The sequence below is a fragment of the Tachypleus tridentatus genome, chromosome 7, assembly GCF_004210375.1.
Source record: "Tachypleus tridentatus isolate NWPU-2018 chromosome 7, ASM421037v1, whole genome shotgun sequence".
Taxonomy (NCBI): Eukaryota; Metazoa; Arthropoda; class Merostomata; order Xiphosura; family Limulidae; genus Tachypleus; species Tachypleus tridentatus.
In genome coordinates, this window is record NC_134831.1 from 135,453,223 (window position 1) to 135,471,785 (window position 18,563).

Here is an 18,563-nt window from a genome sequence, read left to right on the forward strand (position 1 = left end):
CGGACCTTAACTAATAACGAAGATAATAAACATGACAAACATGTCTCATCCAAGCCACTATGACTCGGAACTTAACTAATAACGAAGATAATAAACATGACAAACATGTCTCATCCAAGCCACTATGACTCGGACCTTAACTAATAACGAAGATAATGAACATGACAAACATGTCTCATCCAAGCCACTATGACTCGGAACTTAACTAATAACGAAGATAATAAACATGACAAACATGATCCAAGCCACTATGACTCGGAACTTAACTAATGACAAAAATAATAAACATGACAAACATGTCTCATCCAAGCCACTATGACTCGGAACTTAACTAATAACGAAGATAATAAACATGACAAACATGTCTCATCCAAGCCACTATGACTCGGAACTTAACTAATAACGAAGATAATAAACATGACAAACATGTCTCATCCAAGCCACTATGACTCGGAACTTAACTAATAACGAAGATAATAAACAAACATGTCTCACAAACTATGTCGGACCTTAACTAATAACGAAGATCATGACAAACATGTCCAAGCAATATGACTCGGAACTTAACTAATAACGAAGATAATAAACATGACAAACATGTCTCATCCAAGCCACTATGACTCGGAACTTAACTAATAACGAACATAATAAACATGACAAACATGTCTCAATCAAAGCCACTATGACTCGGACCTTAACTAATAACGAAGATAATGAACATGACAAACATGTCTCATCCAAGCCACTATGACTCGGACCTTAACTAATAACGAAGATAATAAACATGACAAACATGTCTCATCCAAGCCACTATGACTCGGACCTTAACTAATAATAAACATGACAAACATGTCTAATCCAAGCCACTATGACTCGGAACTTAACTAATAACGAAGATAATAAACATGACAAACATGTCTCATCCAAGCCACTATGACTCGGACCTTAACTAATAACGAAGATAATAAACATGACAAACATGTCTCATCCAAGCCACTATGACTCGGACCTTAACTAATAACGAAGATAATTAACATGACAAACATGTCTCATCCAAGCCACTATGACTCGGACCTTAACTAATAACGAAGATAATTAACATGACAAACATGACAAACATAATAACGAAGATCATCAAAGCCATCTACTATAACTCGGACCTTAACTAATAACGAAGATAATAAACATGACAAACATGTCTCATCCAAGCCACTATGACTCGGACCTTAACTAATAACGAAGATAATTAACATGACAAACATGTCTCATCCAAGCCACTATGACTCGGACCTTAACTAATAACGAAGATAATAAACATGACAAACATGTCTCATCCAAGCCACTATGACTCGGACCTTAACTAATAAAGATAACGAACATGATAATCCAAGAACATGACTCGGACAAACATGATAATAAACATGACAAACATGTCTCATCCAAGCCACTATTTCTCGGAAACTAACTAATAACGAATATAATTAACATGACAAACATGTCTCATCGTAAGCCACTATGACTCGGAACTTAACTAATAACGAAGATAATAAACATGACAAACATGTCTCATCCAAGCCACTATGACTCGGACCTTAACTAATAACGAAGATAATAAACATGACAAACATGTCTCATCCAAGCCACTATGACTCGGAACTTAACTAATAACGAAGATAATAAACATGACAAACATGTCTCATCCAAGCCACTATGACTCGGACCTTAACTAATAACGAAGATAATAAACATGACAAACATGTCTCATCCAAGCCACAATGACTCGGAACTTAACTAATGACGAAGATAATAAACATGACAAACATGTCTCATCCAAGCCACTATGATTCGGAACTTAAGTAATGATAAAGATAATAAACATGACAAACATGTCTCGTCAAAGCCACTATGACTCGGACCTTAACTAATAACGAAGATAATAAACATGACAAACATGTCTCATCCAAGCCACTATGACTCGCAACTTAACTAATAACGAAGATAATAAACATGACAAACATGTCTCATCCAAGCCACTATGACTCGGACCTTAACTAATAACGAAGATAATAAACATGACAAACATGTCTCATCCAAGCCACTATGACTCGGAACTTAAGTAATAACGAAGATAATAAACATGACAAACATATCTCATCCAAGCCACTATGACTCGGAACTTAACTAATAACGAAGATAATAAACATGACAAACATGTCTCATCCAAGCCACTATGACTCGGACCTTAACTAATAACGAAGATAATGAACATGACAAACATGTCTCATCCAAGCCACTATGACTCGGAACTTAACTAATAACGAAGATAATAAACATGACAAACATGTCTCATCCAAGCCACTATGATTCGGAACTTAACTAATAACGAAGATAATAAACATGACAAACATGTCTCATCCAAGCCACTATGACTCGGAACTTAACTAATAACGAAGATAATTAACATGACAAACATGTCTCATCCAAGCCAATATCACTCGGACCTTAACTAATAACGAAAATAATAAATATGTCAAACATGTGTCATTCAAGTCACTATGACTCGGACCTTAACTAATAACGAAGATAATAAACATGACAAACATGTGTCGTCCAAGCCACTATGACTCGGAACTTCACTAATTATTAAGATAATAAGCATGACAAACATGTCATATCCAAGTCACTATGACTCGGACCTTAACAAATAACAAAGATTATAAACATGACAAACATGTGTCATCCAAGCCACTATGATTCAGACCTTAACAAATAACGAAGATAATGAACATGACAAACATGTCTAATCCAAGCCACTATGACTCGGAATCTAACTAATAACGATGACAATTAACATGACAAACATGTCTCATCGTAACCTCTATAATTCAGAACATAACTAATGACGAAGATAATAAACATGACAAACATGTCTCATCCAAGCCACTATGACTCGGAACTTAACTAATAACGAAGATAATAAACATGACAAACATGTCTCATCCAAGCCACTATGACTCGGACCTTAACTAATAACGAAGATAATAACATGACAAACATGTTTCGTCCAAGCCACTATGACTCGAAACTTAACTAATAACAAAGATTATAAACATGACAAACATGTGTCATCCAATCCACTATGACTCAGACCTTAACTAATAACGAATATAATGAACATGACAAACATGTCTAATCCAAGCCACTATGACTCGGAACCTAACTAATAACGATGACAATTAACATGACAAACATGTCTCATCGAAACCACTATAATTCAGAACTTAACTAATGACGAAGATAATAAACATGACAAACATGTCTCATCCAAGCCATTATGACTCGTACCTTAACTAAAAATGAAGATAAGGAACATGACAAACACGTCTCATCTAATCCACTATGACTCGTAACTTAACTAACAACGAAGATAATAAACATCACAAACATGTCTCACCCAAGCCACTATGACTCGGACCTTAACTAATAACGAAGATAATAAACATGACAAACATGTCTCATCCAAGCAATAATGACTCAGAACTTAACTATTGACGACGATAATAAACATGACAAACATGTCTCATCCAAGCCACTATGATTCGAAACTTAAGTAATGATGAAGATAATAAACATGACAAACATGTCTCGTCAAAGCCACTATGACTCGTACCTTAACTAATAATTCAGAACACAACTATTGACGACGATAATAAACATGACAAACATGAAGATAACTCGGAAGAACATGACAAACACGTCTCATCTAAGCCACCATGACTCGGAACTTAACTAATAACGAAAATAATAAACATGACAAACATATCTCATCCAAGCCACTATGACTCGGACCTTAACTAATAACGAAGATAATAAACATGACAAACATGTCTCACCCAAGCCACTATGACTCGGACCTTAACTATTGACGACGATAATTAACATGACAAACACGTCTCATCCAAGCCACTATGACTCGGAACTTAAATATTAACGAACATAATAAACATGACAAACATGTCTCGTCCAAGCCACTATGATTCGGAACTTAAGTAATGAGGAAGATAATAAACATGACAAACATGTCTCATCCAAGCCACTATGACTCGGACCTTAACTAATAACGAAGATCATTAGCATGACAAACATTTCTCATCCAAGCCACTATGACTCGGACCTTAACTAATAACGAAGATAATTAACATGACAAACTTGTCTCATCCAAGCCACTATGACTCGGACCTTAACTAATAACGAAGATCATTAGCATGACAAACATGTTTCTTCCAAGCCACTATGACTCGGACCTTAACTAATAACGAAGATAATTAACATGACAAACATGTCTCATCCAAGCCACTATGACTCGGACCTTAATTAATAACGAAGATGATAAACATGACAAGCATGTCTCATCCAAGCCACTATGACTCGGACCTTAACTAATAACGATGATAAAAACATCGCAAACATGTCTCGTCCAAGCCACTATGACTCGGACCTTATCAAATAACGAAGATAATTAGCATGACAAACATGTCTCTTCCAAGCCACTATGACTCGGAACTTAACTAATAACGAAGATAATAAACATGACAAACATGTCTCATCCAAGCCACTATGACTCGGACCTTAACAAATAACGAAGATAATTAACATGACAAACATGTCTCATCCAAGCCACTATGACTCGGACCTTAACTAATAACGAAAATAATTAACATGACAAACATGTCTCATCCCAGCCACTATGACTCAGACCTTAACTAATAACGAAGATAATTAACATGACAAACATGTCTCATCCAAGCCACTATGACTCGGAACTTAACTAATAACGAAGATAATGAACATGACAAACATGTCTCATCCAACCCACTATGACTCAGAACTTAACTAATAACGAAGATAATAAACATGACAAACATGTCTCATCCAAGCCACTATGATTCGGATCTTAACTAATAACGAAGATAATAAAGATGACAAACATGTCTCGTCCAAGCCACTATGGCTCGGAACTTCACTAATAACGAAGATAATTAATATGACAAACATGTCTCGTCCAAGCCATTCTGACTCTGACCTTAATTAATAACGAAGATGATAAACATGACAAATATGTCTCATCCAAGCCACTATGACTCGGAACTTAACTAATAACGATGATAATAAACATGACAAACATGTCTCATCCAAGCCACTATGACTCGGACCTTAACTAATAACGAAGATAATTAACATGACAAACATGTCTCATCTAAGCCACTATGACTCGGAACTTAACTAATAACAATGATAATAAACATGGCAAACATGTCTCTTCCAAGCCAATATGACTCGGACCTTAACAAATAACCAAGATAATTAACATGACAAACATGTTTCGTCCAAGCTACTCTGATTTGGACCTTAACTAATAACGAAGATAAGTAACGTGACAAACATGTCTCATCCAAGCCGCTATGACTCGGACCTTAACTAATAGCGAACATAATGAACATGACAAACATGTCTCATACCAATCCACTATGACTCGGACCTTAACTAATAACGAAGATAATGAACGTGACAAACATGTTCCATCCCAGCCACTATGACTCAGACCTTAACTAATAACGAAGATAATTAACATGACAAACATGTCTCATCCAAGCCTCTATAACTCGGAACTTAACTAATAACGAAGATAATGAACATGACAAACATGTCTCATCCAACCCACTATGACTCAGAACTTAACTAATAACGAAGATAATTAACATGACAAACATGTCTCATCCAAGCCACTATGATTCGGACCTTAACTAATAACGAAGATAATGAACATGACAAACATGTCTCATCCAAGCCACTATGACTCGGAACTTAACTAATAACGAAGATAATTAACATGACAAACATGTCTCATCCAAGCCACTATGATTCGGACCTTAACTATTAACGAAGATAATGAACATGACAAACATGTCTCGTCCAAGCCACTATGACTCGGACCTTAACTAGTAACGAAGATAATTAGCATGACAAACATGTCTCATCATAGCCACTATGACTCGGACCTTAACTAATGACGAAGATAATAAACATGACAAACATGTCTCATCCAAGCCACTATGACTCGGACCTTAACTAATAACGAAGATAATGAACATGACAAACATGTCATCCAAGCCACTATGACTCGGACCTTAACTAATAACGAAGATAATTAACATGACAAACATGTCTCATCCTAGCCATTATGACTCGGACCCTAACTAATAACGAAGATAATTAACGGAACAAACATGTCTCATCCAAGCCACTATGACTCGGAACTTAACGAAAAACAAACCTCTTTTTTTTTTAATTTCGTATAAAGATTTTGGCTTGAGAAGAATGCCACTTCCTGTAAATTGTTATGCGCGTGCAGGTCTCAAACCTTTCTAACACACTTGTGAATCACCAGCTTGGAGCAAAATGTATCTGATGAAGTTGAAAGCTTTCATTTAAAAGATTTCCATAATATGATCTGATTGTGCTGCCAGCTATTTGCAAAAGTAAGTTCAAACACTTTGTTATTGGAATCGAATTTACCATCTGACTAAATCATAGCCTTAGCGAAATTCGATCGAGAAAAAAAAAAAAGACTGAATTTTATCCAAGAGGCTTATTTATTTTTTTTACACTGCTCAGAGCTCTCTGACACTGAGAATGTAGGGGAAAAAAATTACTTTAGCAGTTCGTCACAGTAAGTATTTTATTGACTATGTGGTACTGATGGATACGAAGTGCATTTTTCTAAGTGTATGGAATGCAATTTGAAGTAAATAAATTTGGTGTGTGCATATTCTCTTCTCCATGGGCTCAGCAGTTCATCTGAACGCTTATAACTCTGTAAACTGGGTTTCCGTACCCGTATTGAGCACAACAAAAATAGTCCATTGCGTAGCTTTACTCTTAACGATAAATAAATTTAAAATAATTTATTCTTCACGTTGCCACAAATTTCTATTCCTTGCGCTTTTTTAACAACGCTTCATATGTTCTAAAATACGTAAGTCAAACATTTGTAACAGTTTTAAAGCAGATTTGTTACAATTTATTAACATGCCTCCAGAAAAAATATTAAAATATCTTGAAATGGAAGGAATATTTTAATGTGTGACGTTTTTTTCTGGATATATATGTTTATGAAGAACCAGTCATATTATTCGAAAGATTTTCATTATTTGTATTTTTAGTTTACGATATTTTTTAACCCTTTCTTTCCTTGCTGTTTCAGAAGTGTGGTAAACTTAGCCATAAGAAAGATACAGTACGCCCCTCGTGGCCAATAACAGGACAACCGTCTGCTTCCATCTCCAAAGACTTTCCACTTAGTTCAGGGAAAATTTTCCTTGAAGCAACACTTGATAAAAAGGTAAGTTAAAAACTGTCTGCTTTTATTGATGCATAAAAAACTTAAGTTTATGTCGGAAAATTCGTAAGAAAAGTACAGTTCTCAAGAAATCGCATAACAATATCTTTATCCAATGTAAAAACTTTTTTTATTTAAAACCATAAAACATGTAATAGAATCTTGAGTAGAACCAACTATATTTGTCTAGTTTATGTATTTAAGAATGTATATCGTTATTTGGAGTTATTATTAGTCGGGAAATAAAACTACTCAATTTCTAAATATTGTTTCTCGATATATATTGTAAGAAAAAAATAACAATGAATAATTAGTTCATTGATTTATTTTGCGCTACGTGTGTATAAAAAACAATAATATCGTAATCAACATAATTTTTAAGTAAATAAACGGAAATAACTCAAAGATTAAATTTTCAAAGTGACAATTTGTTCGGTGTTTTCATTATCGAACATAATGGATTGAATGTGTTCGCAGTGAAACAACTATCATTTGAAACGGGAAATATATACATATATACACGTGATGAACGTTGAACTTATGTTTCACCACAAGTTTCGTTACAAGCACCAACTGAGGTTATCCGTTAATGAGGTAAAAATTATATAAAGAATAACGTTGAATAATTTATTCCACTTCCAACTTTGACTTCATCAGATGCTAACTGCTTATCCTGCTTTGTGGAAGACAATAACAGACTCACTTAAATGATCAGCTACTTGTGTCTTTAAATGCAAAACCAAAAGTCTATAAATAATGACGTATTCCAGAGTGCTTTATCCACTCTTCTGGGAAGAAACTTCTAAAATAAAGTAGTTCACGTTAGTGTGTGTGTGTGTTTTCTTATAGCAAAGCCACATCAGGATATCTGCTGAGCCTACCGAAAGTAATCGAACCCTAATTTTAGCATTGCTCACGTTCTTCGTCGAACGGTTTCGAATTTCCATACACACACAAAATACGGTAATCATGCTAGATAACTCTACGTGATAACTGCTAATAAACCCACTTAATGGATACTAATATACATGCTCTAACAATCATGGCTGTTTTGTCCGACCATCCAATCAAAATCGCACTTTAAGACCACAAACAAAAATTGTAACAAGGAAAGTATGAATATTAAATGTTCTTGTGTGAATAACGAACGCTATTTTAAAACCAAATTTATGTCATAAAGATATCATCTTCAATATCCAGTAAGTTTGTAGCAATCACTTTTGTTCCCTCCTTTTCATTAGTTCTAAGCTATTTTAAAATACATTTTCTTTTACTGTGATTCCTTGGCGGCCGAGTTTAGCTCGTAGTCTACTAATCTCGGGTTTGAATCCTTTCACCGAACATGCTCGCTCTTTCAACCGTAACAACGTGAAGATTAATCCCACTATTCGCTTAGAGTAACTCAAGAGTTGACGTTGGTGGTGTCGGGTATAAGTTACCTTCCCTCTACTTTGATGGCCAAGCGTGTTAAGGCGTGCGATTCGTAATCTGAGGGTCGCAAATTCGCATCCCCTTCACGCCAAACATGCTCGTTCTTTCAGCCGTGGGGACGTTATAAAGTGACGGTCAATCCCACTATTCGTTGGTAAAAGAGTAGCCCAAGAGTTGGCGGTGAGTGGTGATGACTAACTGCCTTCCCTCTGGTCTTACACTGCTAAATTAGGGACGGCTAGCACAGATAGCCCTCGAGTAGCTTTGTGCGAAATTCAAAAAACAAACAAACGAACAAACCCTCTATTTTGTCACTTCTAAATTAGCGACAGCTACCACAGATGGCCTTCTACTGGCTTTGCAAGAACTTCAACAAACAAATGATTTCTCGCATGAGGGGAAGAAGTTTATGGATATAAATCGCTGAAATTCGGGGTTCGAATCTCCATTTGATTTGCATTAAAACAACTTAAATCACACTGTTGATAGGCATTCTCAAGGAGATCACTGAAGTGAGTATTACGGTTTCTTAGTGTTTTATTTGAAGAGTGGTTAACCATTTGAAGTAATACATTTAATACTTCGGATTATCCGTAACTATACCTTCATATCTTCTGTAGCTCTACTATCATGGGGAAGAGATTATTGTCAGCGTACTTATACAAAACTTCTCACACAAGACAGTCAAGCACGTGAAAGTCTCTGGTAGGTAACATTCAACTTAACGTCATATTTGCGACACGTGACTTTTAACTAAACAACGTTATATTTTTACTTGACTCTTTACCTAACTCAAGGTCTAAATCTACCAATTGGTTTCAGTATATCTCTGTCTACATACAGGTGTATGTTATCATTTCTAAAAAAATGTGTACTTAGATGTTAACATAAAGTATTGATTGTGTAAAGGATTTAAGATGAAATTTTCGATTATATATTAAAGTGACATTTACGGTAAAACATAAGATAGTTTTTAGTTATTTCTTCTATTGTTAGACAGTTTACTTACACTATAATGTATTTTTGTTTACGTTTCTTGACCACTACCTCGATAACACGAAAGTTTTATCAAAATGCCTCTTATCGGAAACTACCCTGGGGCTTATAAAGCTAAAATTACATGTTCGATCCCTGCAGCGGGCAAATCGTTGACAATTCGTTGTGCAGCTTGTCATTTAAAACAGATACACTTATCACAATGAATGTCTTCCTAAAATATAAGTTCACAGTTTTTCCAGACTGTTTTCAGTCGTAAACTGAAAAATAAAAACTTGTAGGGCCCAGCATGGCCCGGTAACTAGTTAAGGCACTTGAATCGTAATTCGAGGGTCACAGGTTCGACTCCCTGTCACATCAAACATGTTCGCATTTTCAGCCGTGGGGGCGTTATAATGTTACGGTCAATCCCACTATTCGCTGGTAAAAGAGTAGCCCAAGAGTTGGCGGTGGGTGGTGATGACTAGCTTCCTTCTCTCTAATCTTACACTGCTAAATTAGGGACGGCTAGTGCAGATAACCCTCGAGTAGCTTTGCGCGAAATTCAAACAAACAAAAACCTATAAGTATAGCTTATCACGCATTTCACTTTGTGAGGCATGTTGATATTATCTGTTTACTACTCACGTACAATTTATGTATATATTAATTCAGACAATAAACTTTGAAAGTAGTGAAAGAATAAATTTCACCTAATTATTCTTAAATTATTCATAGTTTTAGATCATTGTTCAGGTTTTCGATGTATGTTTTTATTTGGCTAATTTTGAACAATTTGTCTCCATATTTATGCTAGTGATACAAGTAGCCGACATTTGTATGGTTTCATCTGGAAAGTGGAAGGTTACTGTGGCCAGTTTAGACAGTCAGTGAGTTGCTTATGAACTCTGTTATGTATTCTCAATTTTTCATAAATCTAAATTATGAACAATGATATGCTTACGATGTGTATTTAAATAAAATATTAATTCTTACATTAATCTCATTATATGTTACTCTGAAAAGTGCTTTGGTTTAGAAACGAAAGTTCAATACAAGTACAAAGTTACATTGAATTTAATTCATGCACATATAAGAATATATTTGTTACATACTTGAAACATTTCTCGACTGATCAATGCCTTTTTTTTTCGTCAACAGTAGAAACTATTTTTAAATAAAATATTGAAAAACAGAATTATTTATTATTTTAAGATAAAACATCTTAGTGTGTTTTTAAGTAAATAACCAAGTAATTCATTTGTGACGTAAGCTGAACAATTTTCACAAAGATTAACCTGTCTGAAAGCTCCTGTGGCTCAGCGATAAATCTTGGTATTTATGACGTTGAAAATCAGGTTTCAGTACCCAGAGTGGGCGGAACATATATAGCCCATTGTGTACATTTGCGTTGAACAATAAGCAATAAGACTGAGTATGCCTTCTTGGTTACATGAGGATACGTAAAACCTGAATCGTCAGCAATTGCAGGTCTTGACTCGCTTAAATAGATATACTAAGGACAAATAGCACGTCAACGTTGACACCGTGTTTAATTATTTTTACTTAAGCTATAACAAGAAATAATGTGTTATTCAAGACTTACCTTTGTCAACGTAATGTATAACATGAAACCTAATATACGCTTATATTATTTATACGTCCTTATAACTGAACCAATAAGTTAAATCACTCTGTCTTCACATCCCACTAAACACTTTCAGTCAACGCTTTATGATACATTGAATAAGTTAAATCACTCTGGCTTCACATCTTGCTAAACACTTACAGTCGACACTTTATGAACACTTACAGCCTATAACCTCCATTACTTATTCAATCAAAATTATTAATTTCATCAGTGATTATAGCTGCTAAGCCTTAAAAGTAAATTTGATGCAGAAACAAGATATTTTTATTGTTATCCCTAAATGTAAATGATTAGTGATTCGTAATCTTGTTGATAAATATATTATATATATAGTTTACTGAATACTTGCATGTTTGATTTAATTCTCTTAGAAAAATTAATCTATGTCAAAAAGAATTACTCCGAAAAGTAATTATTACGGTAAACATTTAAGAATACACACTAATGTACTTATTAAATTTTCTTTAATTTTTAGAAAATGTAGTTATTTAATTATTCTTCAGAGCAAACTGTCCCATTGTACCCGGAAGTACCTATCACAAGAGATTTGACCTTCTTCCACACATCTGGAACATCAAAGACAAGTATGGTGTATTTACAAACAATTGTAGTTGGGTGGAAAATGACTCTTTGGCTTCAAGTGTCCTGTGAGTTGTTCTTTTCATGCCCAATACTAAAGATAACATGATTTCAGAGCTAATGTTTAATGAAACGCATGCTGGTGTTGCCTTCAGATAATAGTGTTTTTTTTGTTTAATTTAAATATTTAACGAAATACGTCTAAAATATTCATCACCTGCTATATAAAAAGTAAATAAATAAATCATTAAAAAAGGTTACAGGCGTTGGAAACTCAGTATGAAATTTCTAACCTTTTCGTTTCTTTGTGAGTGTTAACCTTTGTTTGCTCTGATTACAACAGTAACTTGATAATAAGTTGCATGTTCGAATGATATTCACTGAGATGTGATTTTGAAGAAGACATTACTGTTCGTCGTTAAGATCTCAGAATGCGTTAAAGACGGCATAGCCAGTCTCAATGAATTTGTATGCTGGCATGACCAGGAGGTTAAGGCACTCGACTCGTAATCCGAGGGTCGCGGGTTCGAATCCCCGTCACACCAAATATGCACGCCCTTTCAGCCGTGAGGGTCGTTATAACGTTACCACCAATCCCACTATTCATTGATAAAAGAGTAGCCCAAGAGTTAGCGGTAGGTAGTGATGACTAGCTGCCTTCCCTCCAGTCTTACACTGCCAAATTAGAGACAGCTAGCGTAGATAGCCCTCGTGTAGCTTTGTGTGAAATTCAGAACGAGTTTGTATGCAGTACAACTTAAACATACATTTCAATTTTTTTTCTAATTTGTATCTTAAATTTCATCATCTACAAGAATAAAATGTTTAGATTTTTAATTTACAAATAAACAAACCTTTTGGAACTTGTAAAAGTAAAAAAAAAAAATCATTTCCTTTGAATAATGTTGTCAGTAGTTCGACTACACTGTTAAACAATTAACATTTTTATATAATGATTTGATCCAATTTCATATATAAGATTTTTAAAAAATTCATCAGGCCTTTTATATAAGCTTAAGTTTTCAACCGGGTTGTTTTTATTCTTATAAGACGTGATAAAAAAAAGTTTATAACTGGCTGTTTTTAGACGAATAAAATCGTACCTTGAATAGCGTGCAAAATTTAAGTTACTAAGTTGATTAATTCAAACTTAGTTTTAAATTAATTTTCCTTTCCTTGTAATGTTATTAAAGTCGAACCAATAAAATACTTTATTGTCTTTTAACGTTGTAACTTCACCATTTAAAATTCATCATTTTAATCAAAAATTCAGAAACACAGTTCTCGTTGTTATTAAACGTTCTTTTCATTTTCTACCCCTTAGCAACTATTCATTGTTGTTTGTTTTGTTTCCAGTGTTCGTAACTAATAGTTACTTTAAAACAAAAAGACAATATTGAGAATTTTAAAATATTGCAGACAATCGTATATAAGAAAACAAAAAAATCTGTGACCTAAATCCCTTTTGAACTACAAACTATGTGAAATATTATCTTATTTTTCGTTTGAGAAAACACACTGTAAATTTTTTCTCATTTTTCATTGTATAATTAAGTAAAAATTGCATAAATTCCAGCACTTTATCGTTTACTAATTTAACATTCACCTAAACACGCGTTAGTTACGTGGGTGGTGTCCTCAGATGTATTCACTACTTCTACGGGCAAGAATGGTATCCGCAAATAACAGAAGGATGGTAATGAATGCAATGCGTTTGTTTGCGTGTTGTTAGCTACACAAGCTATCTATGCTATGCTTACCGCTGAGCCACTGGGGTAAGAGGTAAATAATAAAGTGGAATTCAAATGAATTTCTGTCTGAGCTGAAAAAAGAAGCCAAAGAATGATTTTAAACAAGGTGCAAATAAACATTGGACAAGATTAACGAGTGCACGAGGACGAAAAACAACACTAATATTTCATATGTAGAAAAACTGCTTAATTAAACAACTATATACGGAAAATAATACCATAATACTTTCAATACGTCACATCTAGTTATTCCATAGATAAAAATAGGGTAAACATATTTTTAGGTACTAAAAAACTGGCATACAGTTGAAGTTTCTACAAAAAACTACATAGCATGTTAAATGCAGTCTACCACGATTTTTTTTTCTGTGAAAGAATTTCAAGTGATGCTAGAGTGAAATGACCTTGGCCAATAGGTAACGCAAACGCATCAATATATCATAAACAGTTCTCTATGGTGAAATATTTTCACCTGCTTAACCTAAAAGGATAGGGAGCAGCTAGAATACGAAGTATACTACAAAATGTCTCAAAGACTGGTGAGAAAAAATGTTTCTAGATTAGAAAATATTACACTTGGAGGACGTTTTGTCAAAATATCATACAAAATGAGAAACAGTATAATAAGACAAAGTGAGCCATTAAAAAACGAGTATGCAAATTCATGATTAATGAAAGAGGACATGAAAAATTCCTTACCTTGTATGTAAAAAAAAAAGTAAAAACGCTCAGAAAACCTGCAAAATAAAATGTGAAAACGTAGCTCTACATGTATCTCTGCATGGACCAACAAACTTTCATACCAAATTTAGTGAAGATCCATGTACTTACATGGACAGAAAAAAAAAGTATTATTTTATTTAAATAGATAGCTAGCTAGCAATAAGAAAAAAGATTTACACATTATTTTCAATGAAGATTTAATGCACATAAAAAGTAATAACATTCGCTTATGGCCTTAAAAATTAGTAAGATGTGTATTTCAAAAGTTAGAAGCAGTGACTCAAATGGATTTTAATAAACCAGTAGGAAACTATTCTCACTCTACCCTAACAAACATATATTTTGTTATTTCCAGCTTCATGTTTCTCTTTTTTAAGCACTTTTCAATTCAGTTTGGCTTGATAATGTTAATAGTGTAAAAGAATTTATCAAAGTTTTCGTATAGGGATTAAATAAACGATATACATCTAATGTTCATGTGTGACTGAGAACACTAGATGTAACTACATTAATAAATTTCAAAGTTTTGAAGTTAAAATTCGTTTGTTTTTTTTTTAAATTAAGCACAAAGCTAAACAATATGTCTATTCTATGCCCACATCGGGTTTCAAAACCCCGTTTTTAGTGTTATAAACCTCAAAAAGAGGCGAGGTAAGGGGATTCAAGGGGATCTGACCTCATTAAAAACCTAGGCATATCGATTAAAGCAGCATAGCGGTATGTCTGTGGACTTACAACTCTAAAATCCGGGTTTCAGTACCAGTGAATGGCAGAACACAGATAGCCCATTGTGTTACTTTGTGACTAACTTTAAACAACAACAGTTGAACGCATATTATTTTCCAGCTTTTATATATCTAATAAACTCGTTTTGTATCATTTAATGAGAAATAAAAACTACTACTTTTGGTTTGCTTTGTTTTAATGACCATTTTACTAAAAATTTAGATCACTTTCAGCCTTCTAATTTATCGCCCCAATAAAAGTTTGACCCAGAGTGTACAAAATTTGGCCACTCCACTGTGTCCAAACTTACCACTGTGCCACTTGGGTTTGTTTGAAGTTAGCATAAATACAAGGCAACACAATGGACTGCTTGGGCTCTGTCCATCACGGGCGAAACCAAATTCTAATATTTTAAATCCACAGCCACACCACTGTGTCACTGTGGGTGGCTTGATTAATTTGTTTATTTGTTTTGAATTTCACGCAAAGCCGTAGATAAATTGGCAGTGAAAAACTAGAAGGAAGGCAGCCAGTCATCACCACCCACCGCCAACTCTTGAGCTACTCTTCTACCAACGAATAGTGGGATTGACCGTAACATATAACGCCCCCACGGCTGAAAGGGTGAGCATGTTTGATGCAACGGGGATTCGAACCCGCGGCCCTCATATTACGAGTGGAACGCCGTAACCCACCTGGCCATGCCGGGCCTATGAAATATATTTTAACGAAAATAAATGATATTGGTTAATGGTAAACAACAAACAAATCGAACAATAACGAAATAACAATAAAAAATAAAACCATTTGTTAAGTCATACAACAATCATATTATATAAAATCCGTTATTAATGCATTCCATATTTAACAGATGCAAGGCGCTGCCTCTAAGCCCTATGTGTGGATCCGCCTGATATTTCTTCGCGCTTCATATTTCATTTTTTTAAGTCTGTTTGTGCCTACGTTAAAAGAATCGTCTCTATTTTTAGAGGTTTCACAGTGGAATAAAAGGTGTCGCACAATTAAGAAAATTTTTCGTTAAAATGGATTATAAATTTAACGAAAAATGACTTTGAAATTAACTGGAACTAGCTTGTTGCTTTCTAGTTCTAAATATAGCTGTTTAAACGTATGTAAGATGGCAACAATTGTAACAGATTGATCATATATGTTCCTTTACTATTTTAAGAAAAATTTAAAATAAGGCACAACAATATTTTTCATTATCACCATATTACGTAAACTAATATTAACTGAAACAAGAATCAGTTAACTGTAAGAATAAGATAATCAAAAGTTTTTAACCCTAAGTAACTATAACTAAAATAAACACTGTAATTATAACTTCCACTAGAAACAGTTTAACAGAAACTGCTTGATGTTTCACAAGCTTATTTCTTAACTTCTCACGGACTTCCTAACCCTGTAAAAGACATACTAATTATATTTATCCATATTAGAGTTATACATTTTTAATATATGTTCTGCTTAGTACAAACACTCGACACAATAGTTAAAAAGCATAACTCGACGCACTACCCAATAAAAGTAATTTGACAAAATATCCAACAAAAGTAACCCGAACTGAAACTCAAATAACCAAACTAGGTAGTAGATATGTATTGTCTTAAAGTGATCTTGGTACAAAAATCACGCTTTATACAAAAGTGCTACTTTATTAGTTGCGATTGTTTGTTTTTCTTTCTGTAGACTATGTCATCATTTTCATGTGGACGTTTGTAATTTTTTATCATAGAATGTTTTCACGTAACGTGATAAGCACATGGTTCAACGTTTGAAAATGTTTTGAAATTACATATAATATTCGTATCTTCTTCTGAAAAACTAATTACGCTAGATTATAGTTTGTTATTGATATATATATATACTTCTATCATGGTGTTGACTGGTTACTGAGTTAGAGAGTTTGTTAATCTGTTTATCTGCTAGATGAGTGTGTTTAAAGAAACTTTAAAGATACGTACTGCAGTAGTTAACAAGCAAGATAGACTGTCGTATTCGCGCCTATTTTGGAGTTAGGCTTACCAGCAAGAATTTAAACTAGTTCGTATAAGTTAAATTAAAAGGACTAAAACACTGTTTTTATAATTAAACGCTTTGGGCATTGTTTTACTGAATAGTTTAAACAAACCCGTCCAAGTATACAAACCATGCAATAATATATTTGGATAAATATTGTATTTTCAGGGTCCCTGAAAAAGAAATTCATGAGTTTTTTGGGATTTTGATTTCTTACCAAGTAAAAGTGAAGATGTACATTGGTTCACTTAAACCTTTACGTGGGTAAGTTATTATTGTTCTGCCATCTAGTGAGAATATAGAGAATAGTGCACTTTGTTATATTATTATTACCAGGTATTTATTTACTAACATCTATTAAAGCACATTATATAATACATCATAACTAATCTAATACCAATTTTTCTTTACTTCGTTAACATGAGTGTACTGTAGCATTTCAATTACACTATTTATTGTAGGTTGTTACTGACTCGGGTCCTTTGCTTAGTTTTGTTTGTTCGTTTTTAATTTCGCGCGAAGCTACACGAGGGATTTCTGCTCCAGCCACACCTAATTCACCAATGAAAGACTAAAGGGAAGGCAGCAAGTCATCACTATCCACCGCGAACTCTTTGGCTGCTCTTTTACGGGATTGACCGCAAATTATAATGACCCCAGGGCTGAAAGAGCAAACATGTTTGGTGTGACTGGGATTCAAACTAGCAACCCTCAGATTACAAGTCGAGCGCCCTAGCCACCCTGCCATGCTGGGTCCTTTGCTTAGTAACAAAATTCATGTTATCAGGTGGGCTACAACTTACAAGTGCTTTGTGAAATGTATTTATATTGTTTAAGAAATATGACGTTTCTACAGATATGATCTGTTACCTGTAATAGGTGTGATATTACATCACAATAATACTGAATACAGTTTCACCTAAAGATATCTTCAGTTGTCCATTAGTGCCAGTCAGTCTCAGTTTTCGCCTCTTTTGAGAATATTCTAACTCCATGAGACAGCGAAATTGACACTTCTAACCATAAAATGTCAATCAACAGATTCTGGGCTTTAAAAATCAAATAGTTTAAGTAAGCAAACAACTTCTGCCGTTTGTAACCAAAATCCAACGGTTATAAAATGATACCAAGTGTAGCTTAGATAGCTAAAACACCTACAATAATGTTTCAATGTTTCCTCGACTTAATATTCATTGCTTCAGAGTAGTAATGAACTCTGACAAATTAGTTTTCGATAAAGGGTTTTGGTGTTTTTGTTTTATGAAAACTTCTGATTAGAGGTATAAAT

At 34.1% G+C, this 18,563-nt stretch overlaps 1 protein-coding gene across 1 annotated transcript in view; it reads left to right on the top strand.

The window, feature by feature from the left end:
• Positions 1-18,563, top strand: part of LOC143257815 (beta-arrestin arr-1-like) — a 151,862-nt gene that overhangs the window by 132,661 nt on the left and 638 nt on the right. The window contains exons 3-7 of the mRNA XM_076516844.1: positions 7,265-7,402; positions 9,451-9,535; positions 10,623-10,695; positions 11,960-12,103; positions 17,444-17,539. Of these exons, the coding sequence (XP_076372959.1) occupies positions 7,265-7,402; positions 9,451-9,535; positions 10,623-10,695; positions 11,960-12,103; positions 17,444-17,539 (536 nt within the window). The remainder of the gene's footprint in view (positions 1-7,264; positions 7,403-9,450; positions 9,536-10,622; positions 10,696-11,959; positions 12,104-17,443; positions 17,540-18,563) is intronic.